This window comes from Syngnathus scovelli, chromosome 20 (genome assembly GCF_024217435.2).
Source record: "Syngnathus scovelli strain Florida chromosome 20, RoL_Ssco_1.2, whole genome shotgun sequence".
NCBI classification, from domain to species: domain Eukaryota; kingdom Metazoa; phylum Chordata; class Actinopteri; order Syngnathiformes; family Syngnathidae; genus Syngnathus; species Syngnathus scovelli.
In genome coordinates this window covers 11949769-11959402 of record NC_090866.1, presented here as the reverse complement: position 1 = coordinate 11959402, position 9634 = coordinate 11949769, and the positions used below count along the sequence as shown (strand labels likewise).

At 52.0% G+C, this 9634-nt stretch overlaps 2 protein-coding genes across 6 annotated transcripts; both read right to left on the bottom strand.

Moving 5' to 3' along the window:
* Positions 1-302: 302 nt before the first annotated feature.
* LOC125989858 (A-kinase anchor protein 7) lies at positions 303-6667 on the bottom strand. The gene is made up of 10 exons (XM_049756261.2): positions 6348-6667; positions 6152-6260; positions 5784-5982; positions 5501-5634; positions 5280-5416; positions 4827-4987; positions 4177-4292; positions 3987-4033; positions 3791-3891; positions 303-1741 (listed from the first exon to the last, which is right to left on the bottom strand). Exons 1-10 carry the CDS (start codon positions 6386-6388, stop codon positions 1545-1547), a joined length of 1242 nt encoding a protein of 413 aa, XP_049612218.1. The 5' UTR covers positions 6389-6667; the 3' UTR covers positions 303-1544.
* A 638-nt stretch (positions 6668-7305) lies between these two features.
* LOC125989878 (triadin-like) lies at positions 7306-9557 on the bottom strand. Of its 5 annotated transcripts, none has more exons than XM_049756302.1 (7): positions 9455-9557; positions 9185-9306; positions 8831-8984; positions 8135-8176; positions 7991-8047; positions 7699-7851; positions 7306-7473 (listed from the first exon to the last, which is right to left on the bottom strand). In XM_049756302.1, the coding sequence occupies exons 2-7, from the start codon at positions 9221-9223 to the stop codon at positions 7451-7453; spliced, it is 468 nt and encodes a 155-aa protein (XP_049612259.1). In that variant the 5' UTR covers positions 9224-9306; positions 9455-9557; the 3' UTR covers positions 7306-7450. The 5 variants fall into 5 exon arrangements, with proteins under 5 accessions (XP_049612259.1, XP_049612258.1, XP_049612260.1 ...); XM_049756301.2 differs by having other exon boundaries at positions 9376-9541; XM_049756303.2 differs by having other exon boundaries at positions 7729-7851; positions 9376-9541.
* Positions 9558-9634: the final 77 nt, after the last annotated feature.

Below are 9634 nucleotides of genomic sequence, written 5' to 3'. Positions count from 1 at the left end.
GGAGGGGCGGCGGAAGAGATGTAGACGAGGATAAACGGATGAGGAGAGAAAGAGGGATGGTCAAGATAGTGGAGCAGGGGCGGGAGGAAGGCATCACGAAAAGAGAAAAAAAGAGAGGCGACAGAGGAAAAGAGAGAAAGAAAGGCGACAGAGGAAAAGAAAGAGAGAGAGAGAGAGACAGAGAGAGAGCAGCGAGGAAAGGCAAGAGAGCAAAAAGCAAGGCATTACAGACATGGACTCATTGACTTGGCTGATTTTGTTTTGACAGCGAGCGCCTCCTGTTCCCAAAACACGAGCACACATCAGAGTCCCACACTTATCGTGTTCTTTTATTCTTCACGTGACACGACAAAACACGCACGCGCGCGCGCGATTCCGTGTTGGAATAAAAAGGAACTAGACAAGGTCCCCGGAGAAGCACTTGATCAAATGATTGTATCACGCCCACAAACGCACACTGACTGATAAGAAGCGAAGTGGGCCAAGGGGGACGGTGGGGGGGGGGGGGGGGGGAGACACACGCTATAGGCGATTGGAAAGATGTTGACTGGAGTGACGACAGCATGGCCAAAAGACAAATGGTGGGTCCGTCACGTTCAACACGAGTCCGGCTTTGTCTCTGCTGCAGCGACACGGTGGCGAGCACTCGCAGGAAAGCAAACAAAAAAGACGAACGACTCAAGGCCACTTCCGACGATGTGCACACCATCAAAAATGAAGGGGAAAAAATTGTGCTAAGCCAGCCAAAGCTTTGGGTCCTCCATTGGATCACTTTGCCGAGGTTTGAGGTCCACGCTTGCGCCCGAAGCGTTTGGACTCCAGGCCGCTAGAGGGCGACGGCTTTCGGTCGGCAAATCTTCCTCAAATCATTCTGTACCCAAGCGGGGTGACGAAAATGACGGGTTCCGGTGTGCAGAAATCAACCTCTGAACCATCTCTATCATTAACATGGATTAAAACTTTTTTTAATGGAGTTTCACCCCCCCCCCAAAAAAATTAAGTGCGTTCAAAACAAGTGGGAGGGTTAAAAGTATTCAAAAATATATACCCCCCCACACACACGTTAGCACGATTAGTGTTTTCTGACATTTTGTTTTTGTGTGCGGATTGATTTGCCTGACTGTCTCACCGCTGCCTCCGCTGGGCACTAGCAGAAGACATTTCACGCGAGCTCACAGAGAGAGAGGTGTCCAAATTAAAATGCAACAACTACAAAACGCGTCGTGCTTTTAAACCCCACCGAGCGTTCGGTTTTGGTGAGTCAGCATTCGACAATTCTGATCCATCTCAAAAGTAGAGCATTAGCACATTAGTGTAGTAGCAATTAGCCGACACGATCCTCGCCTTGTGACACTTTTGGGCCCGCTAGGAATAGCGAGCGACCAGAGTCCAGCTTGGAGAAGTGAGCAAAGGGCGAGCTGGCGCAATCAACCGGCCTTTAGCCAATTTCCGCCGGGCTCGCCGTCAAGGTTACGGCCAAGCGGACGGGACATTTTGCCGCTTAGCGTCCTGCCTGCTTCCGGTCGGCTCCAGGCCCGATCACATCACTCCCTGGCGTCCGTGGTCTTTGTCTCCGCACTCCTGTCGGCGTTTCCGGGCGGGCGCCCTGCGTTGGGTTGGCCCCCGTTCTGGAGGGTTTCCCGTTTGTACTGCTGCACGGCGCGACTGACGGCATCTTCCACCAATCGCTTGCTGATGCGCAGAAGCTCTGCCTCGTCAGGCTCAGACCGGCGTCGACTGCCTAAAATGAAGAAGGAGTCGTTTTTAGGCACTTTTCCAAAAGCACGCCGCAACTACAAAATCACGTTGCTACACTACCATTTTGGGGGGAGTTCACCAACTAGATGCTAGCTGAGCTCAAGTCTCACGAGATTTGCCGACGCCCTCGCGACGTTTGGGGTGGTGGAATGGGGGGCACGGTACAATTGGGGCACTTCTTAGTTGACTTACTTTGCACATCAACACTCCATTTACAAGCCAGGCATCGTGCTAACGGGTCACACGCTAAACACATTGGCAATCCGGTGCTCCCGATGACCTCTAGTGTCACACTCGCAATTGCTCCGCACGCATGCATGCACGCACGCACGCACAAACGCTCGTTGTTGTTCGCCTGCCCGCCCGCCGCAGACGCGCAAGGACGACGTGCAACCGCACACTTACTGATTTTCTCCTCCGTTTGCGAGAAAGGAAAGCAGCACAGCTGACCCATGGCGCTTCTGCTCCCAAGCCCCCACCCCCCCACCCCTACAAAAACGTAAAAAGACGATTTGAAACAGACTTGTGCATGTCACAGGCCCTCAATCCCAAAGTCGCCCCACGCTCCCTTTAGCAGGGGAAAAAAAAAGGAATAAAAAAAAAAAAGGGGGGGGGGGGGCAGGAGAGCGCAGTCCGACAGACGACGACAAAAAATGAACGAGTGGCTCCTCGCTTGCCTGCTCTCGCTCCACTTTGCACTGACACGCGGAGGAGGAGGAGGAGAGAGGACCAAGAGAGGGAGGGAGATAGCTTGTGTCTGTGTGTGTGTGTGTGTGGGGGGGGGGCAAGAGCACAGTATCTTTTCATGATTGTACGCACGGGTGTGTGTCAGAAAGGGGGAGGGTGCTTGTGTGTGTGACATGATGAAAAAGGATTCTTGTTTGTTGGTGAAAAGGGCGAGGAAAGGCAGCGGGATGTCTAGCAGGACGCTAGTGTGTCAATGTGTGTGAGGAGGGAGTGCTTACAGGCACCGCCCCCTTGTCGTCACTGATTAATAGTTGCTGAATGGGCGGCCAGCAGTTGCGGCCCAACTGTGTTTTCTTTGGAGGATGGATGGCACCGTTTTGGCTCAGCGAGACAAAGCTTACGGTGCGGTTCACCGAGCTTCCTCATCTAATTCTTCCCATGCTACTACTTCATCTTCTCCGTGTTTTACGGCAGCCGAGATGGCACTACGTCGCCTCTCGCAGGTCAGCGACGGTACTACGACAAGCATCTGGTTCGGGGCCAGAGACTTGCCCGTGGACCGTCTGCCAGTTCTGTCCCATTTCTTAAATCGGGAGGCCCGAGATGGACACTTTCCTACGCCGGAAACGGAAAAATCACTCAAAGCCGGTTGTAGTGGGCACACTGAGCCGAGGATCCTCGGCTCGCCTCGGCTCTGCGGGATTAAATGAGGATTACAAACAAGGCGGAAGGTGACGGGCGTGCGTGCGTGAGTGTGTGTGTGTGCAAGGCTCGCACTCCTGCGCAGACACACCGGGGATGCTATTTGCGGCGCTTCAATGTTTTATTGACCCGAGCATCGGCGACGCCGCATGACACCTCTGGGCACGCATCTTGGACTCCATGAAGACACAAAGTGATTTATTTCATGGTCCCAAGTACTGTACACATCACTGTGGGGCAGGGCAGGGCAGGGCAGATAAGGGCCACTATCACGAGTTCCGTCGCCAACAGCCTTTCAATCATTAACGCACGCACGAAACGCACAAAAGGTTTTCCACGCACGAGGCAGAATGAAAGGCAAATCATGGGAAATGCGCTCACGTGAAACATGCCTATTTGTGGAGCATCGCGTCACGAGCTGCTCTCGTTACTTGTCGGCAAACTAATTTCAATTCAGCAAACTTCAATTTGCCCATTTCAGCCAGCGCTCTTACATAACAGCAGGGCCAATTTGCCCCTAGACTCAACTGCAATAAAAAGTCAGCTTGTCTCCATGCAGACAGTTCCCCCTGGTGGCCGAAAATTGCATTGCACCCGCCCTTCCCGTTGTGTGCGTGCGTGCGTGCGTGTCTCGCCTCCTGACCGAGTTGCAGTGATGTCTCAGTGTGGTAGTAGCCATCCTGCTGCTTCTTCTTCAGCATGGAGCAAAGATCCAGACGCTCCACTGTCTGGTCGCCAAAAAACCTGCACAAGCAAACGCAACCAACAGCCTGCTTTCAATGGAAGGCTCCAGTGGGCAATGGAGGTACATATGAAGTCAAGCGTCCCCCCCCCCCCACCTGCAGGCATAGGCCGAGTAGAGGGACGGGTCCACGTGCTTGATGCCCTTCGGGAAGAAGACAACCGTGCTCATTTCATTCCAACCACGGGACGGGACAAATGGCTCCAAGCGAGCGCACACAAAATAGTTGCGCCTTGTCATGTGTTCAAAGCCTGAGGGAGGGGAAAGGTCAGGGCAAAACACAGTACCTGCGATCGGAGCTTGGGTGCTCTGGACAGCTTGAAAATGGTGAGGTGAGGTTGAAAGCCACGAGCCACGTCGCCTTCCACCAGACCTTGCTCCTCCAAACGAGCGCGCAGCAACTCTGCAAGCAGCCGCGTCACTCGTGATCTCGGGTCCCGGACGCGCACGTGCGTCTGCCGGCGATTGTGCCAGCCGGCCGGCCGGCCAGCCAGCCGGCGGGCGGGCAGTTGCTTCACGCAATCACAGACTCCTTTTCTTTCACCAACATTCCTTCCCAAAAGCAAAATGCATCGCTCAGAGCATTTCACATCACACGCAGAAAGCTTTCACTTGATTACAGTCCACCTTTAGTCATGTGGAGAGAACTGCTTTCTTCCTGTGGCCCTACTGACATGATAGTCAACGACAAATAAATGCTAAGTGCTTAGCCTGCAAGCTCTGAGCTAAGTGACGGCTTAATATTGCGAGTCAAAAGCACAACGTGGGGGTGGGGGGGTAAGAAGTGCAAATATCTTTCATTTAATAAAAAGGTACAAAGGTTTTGCTGCTGCTGCTGGTCCGCTTCGACGCGATGCGATAGGTGGATTTGCGGTACGGCGAGTACAGCGTAGAAGAAAGATGGCGGACGAGAGGTGGTGCAAAGCGTGTCACTGACCTGCCAGGCTGCGCAGCACGCCAGTGTGCGGTCCCGGGCCCAGAGCGACAAACACCACGTCGTTTCGGAAGTGGGCCACGCCTGAGAAGGGCAGCACCAGTCGGGCCCCGCCCAGCAGCTCGGCCAACGACGGCTCCGCCTGGGCCAGCGTGGCCGCCGCCCTGACGGCAAAATTCATAACGCTTTCACACGCTAATCCTCACTCTGCTGTGACATCACGGCCTAAAGTAGCGATTACTCGTCTCCTACTTAGTGCAGATTACACGGACGGCTCTGATCCCATCAAGAGGGCAAACGTTAGATTTATTGTCCGCTCATTTTTCAGGACGGCAATCTTGCATTATATTTCCTCTTCAATCATTCAAACATCTGGTTGATCATTGTTAGATTTGGACGGAAAGTACCAGATAATGTTGCCACGTGAATCATCGCAATTGTAAAGCATGCGCTCACAGGTCCACTTGCTGCCGGTCGGCCAGATGGGTGACGAGAAGCGTGAGGTGGAGCGTGGGGATGGGGATCATGGCTTTGGCCAAGCGAGGCTCGCGCCGCAGCACCGCCTCTTGGACCTCGCTCACCGCCGAACCGATCTGCATCGTCAACGAGAAGCCAGCGTCACGCTCGCACGTTTAATCACTTTTGGACGGAGTCCCGCGGCGCCCGCATTTGCTTACCTGCGCGTCGGTGATGGGGATGGAGACAAAATAGTTGGGTCGTTGGATCTGCTGCTTCTTCTTCTTCTTGCTTTTCCCGGCACCTTGCTCGCCGTCTGCTCGGCGTCCCCTCTTCCTCGACTCTTGCTTGACGGCTGAAAGAAAGAAAGAAAGAAAGAAAGAAAGAAAGAAAGAAAGAAAGAAAGAAAGAAAAGCAAGTCCCGCATTTGAAGCGAATGTAGGAAGCACCGTGTACATGTCCCACGTTCACCAAGCTGTGGGCTCCAGTTTGGAAACAACTTACCCGACTTGTTGGGGCCTCGAGTCTCCTTCTCTGGGTTTGAACCCCTCCCGAGAGCAATCTGGCTTTGGGAAGCGGCAACCTCTTTATCAGATTTAGAATGAAAACCCTCCGGGTGGGAAAGCGCAGCCCAAGTGTCCTCGCTCCGGGAGATGCCGTCGGGTTCCATTTGGCTCATGCTGACCCGACACAAACTTAAGGTCTGGAGACAGAGCCAACAAAATAGCGAGACAGTATAGTAAAGTGACAACAAGGAGAGTCATCGGGTCTCACTGAAAAGAGAAATAATGACCCGGCCTGATTTGTTATTTATATGTACTTCAATGTCTTTGCATCTTTTAAAACTTCCAAATTAATTTTCAATAGCTTACCTGATGTGTTTTTATCGCCGTGGGGCATTGCCAACTAAAGTTTTGTGGGCCAAAGGAATTCTTGAACAAAACGACTTGAGGCTCACCAGCAGACAACTCAGGTGCATGACTGAAGTCAAATAACGTTTAACAGACAACTAACATTGGGCTTAAGATACTATTGAAAGTGAAGGGGAAAAAAGAACTTTGATCTCACATATTTGGGAGTTGGGCGATCAATTGCACACCTGTCAACATGAATCAATCCGCCATGTTGGCTAAGCTTAAGACGAGCTAGCCGGCTGCAACGAAAATTTTACCAAATCAAACGCCGAATAAACAAAGGTAACACCTTGTCGCTGGTTCTCGAGAGAGATATCTCCTCGCTAGCGATTAGAGTTCAATAAAACAAACCACAACGATGTCAAAAAGGCCACTTTTCGGTTGTTTTCACGTCGGCCGGAAAACACTTGTTTGTAAAGAAACCTAACTTCCGGTGGAAATGTTGCTTCGGAATAAAAGACAGACGAACTACGCGGATCGCTCACGTCACAATAAAAGCGAGATTCCGCGCTCCCGCTTTTTCTCTTGATGACAAGCATGAACGGAATAGTTCAAATGAGTTTTAAAATAGCTTGTTGGGTGTCATTTGGTCTTTCCGGTCATTGTTAAAACAACCGCAGACTCGTTATGAATCATAATTATGCGGAGTTTGTGCTTCTCAACAAAAAGGTTACAAAAACCTTTTGAGGAGTGATTCTCATCCCTCAAGTGGTCAAGTACCAGCGCAGTGGGGCTCAGTTAATGCAGTTGGAAACTTACCGTCGTACGTATTACGGGTGCAGCGTCAGATTTCAAGTGCAGTTTCAAAATGTGGCCAGCAGGTGGTAGTCATGCCTCGAGAGCGCATGATCAATTCAGAGGATTTGGCTCATGTTTTGCAGTAGCTAAGAGTGTCGTCGAGTCGAGCTTTTGATTGAATTCAGTAGCATTTAGGACACAGTAGCATCGGTGTGGAGCTTTCTGATCTAGTGGATTGAACACAGCTTCCTCCTCATAACGTCATCCATGGAAATGAGCCGTTTCGTGTCATCCGTCCGTCTTCATCTTTTGTCGTCACCATGCATGGCGTGAAAGCCCTTGGGTGGTCAAGTACGACAAGGCCTAACAAGGCCTTTAGACTCAGCATTTTTATTCCCTCCAAGTCTTTCTGACAAACACAGCCACAAAGACACATTGCGACCGACCATTTGGACTGTACGTCGTCCCTCCTCTTGTCCGCGTCATCCTTCAAAGGTGGCCATTTGGCTTTTCCACCCTTCAGAAGTCTTCCGAGTGCAAAGCTGAAGGGCCCAACAGAAAAGAGCTGCTCAATTCACACCTCCCGTCAACGGCGAAACATGCATAGCGCTTCATGCCGCGCTTCAGCATGGACACGCGTAGCCAGCCAGCAAGGTCATTGCACGGATAGCAAGGTTGCTAACGACGCAGAAAGCCAGACACCGTGCATTCAGCCACGTGGAAAAAGCACTTTCCGGTCTTAGCGTTAGCGTGACGCTCGCCCTTACGTGTGAAGGTTTTGGTTAACCGGTGAATACCTTCCGCCTCATCTTCGTCATCGGGCGCCACCAGACCGGCGGCAAACGCCCACATCAACTCCAGCCAGTCGGGGCTCTCGTCCTGCGGCGGTGGCGTGGCGGCGCTCGTCCTGATTGGCCGTCCTGCATCCGGGAGGAAAGGAAAAGTCAAGGAACGCATTTGCAAAAGGTGCGTCAAACCGCTAGATTTACTGTCCAATGGAGAGGTGCATGGCAAGAAAGCAGTGGTCCTCCCAATCACTCATTCACTTTGCGCACTTACCTCTGTTGACCTTCAAACCTCGCCTGGTGACGCCGGCGGCGGGAGGAGGCGGCAGACCTGAGGGCAAAGAAACCAGCCCAAATGAGCTCAGAGGAAGCAAGCGGAGGCTCCAGATGCAAGTACCCAAGTTGTTGGTTTTTTTACCAGCAGAGAAACACACGGGGTCGTCACAGTATGACGTGTAGTCTTTGCGGGATGGATGGATGGATGGATGGATGGATGGATGGATGGATAGATGGATGGATGGATGGATGGATTGATGAGGAGGCGTGAAGGGGTCGTGGAAGAGGAGGACAGGAGTTAAGAGAGCCAAATACGTGGAGGAGTCGCCGTCGCCGCAGCACACAGAAAAGAGCAACGCATGGAAAAGAACGTGGCTTAGCCCAGATATTAAGCACGCCAAAATCAGAGCTCGGCCGACCTTTGACCTCCGTGTCCGACTTCCGTTTCAAGCGTCGCAGTAAACGTTTTATTCTTCTCATTGGCAACAATTCACTCTCTCTCTTTGATGATCCATATTGAATAATAATGTTTTTGTTCAATTCGTTTTAAAAGCAAAAAGTATCATTTGAGGACAAGAGAGTGTTTAAATAACACTGGTCCAAATCTTTTTTTGGGTTTTAAACGGAGTCATGGATGAAAAAGTGCCCAACTCCGTCGCTTTGCCACTGGCAGCACGAGCGCTGGCTTTTTTTTTTTTTTGTGTGCGACTCAACCATGACGTCCACTTTTGAAGTTTGCTTCAAAAGGGTCTCGGAGAAAACTGACTGACCATGGAGACAAACGGATGACATTCCCACTGCGCCGAGAAACAAAAGGAGGACGGACGGGGCTCGCTACCCGCCAGAGTCTTGTCATCCAGCAGATCAAAGACCAAGACAGCGACGGCCGCCCAGGTGATGACCAGCGCCGCCGCCAGCAGCCACCCCGCCGGCGAGCTGAAGGTCAGGACCAGGTCGTCCACGATGCTCTTGTGGCGGCCGCTCATCGGCGCCTGTGGGACCCAGGAAGGCCAAAGCCCAAACATCGTTCACATGCAGTTTTCCACTTAATAAATGTTAAACCCCAAGTTCTATCGGCTACGCTCTAACGACTCTTTGAAGGACACTGCAAATGAGTTCTGATAAGAATATCAAGGTGGGATCATTTTTGGAAAAGGTTTTTTTGTTTTTTTCTTTTCCCCTTGAACGGTACCTTGGACTTGGAGCTCGGTTGGCGTTCTGCGATAACCATCAGTCAGCTCAAAGGCTTGGCCTGCCTGCCGCCGTCACCATAGAAACCAGCATCCAATCCGGAATAAAAAGATACCCCGGCAGCTATGAAAAAAGAAAGCGAGAAAATCGTTTCAAGACGGATTGCAACGGGCTCTAAAAATACACCACCACCTTGGTCCTTCTAGGATTTAAATGTCGGCCCAACTGCGCTGGAGAAAGTGTCCGTCCGGTCCGAGGCGGTCGGCTTCACCTGTGGCCGGCGGACGCGGAGCGAGACGAGACGAGACGAGGCGAGGCTACTTTTGAACTTTGGGTCCGACACGCAACGAAGTACGTGTCCGGTAACCCGACCTGCCCGCCCGCCCGCCCGCCCGCCCGCCCGGGCTATAATTAGAAGGTGAGGCAGCTGCTCGCTTTAGATTGCAAGATG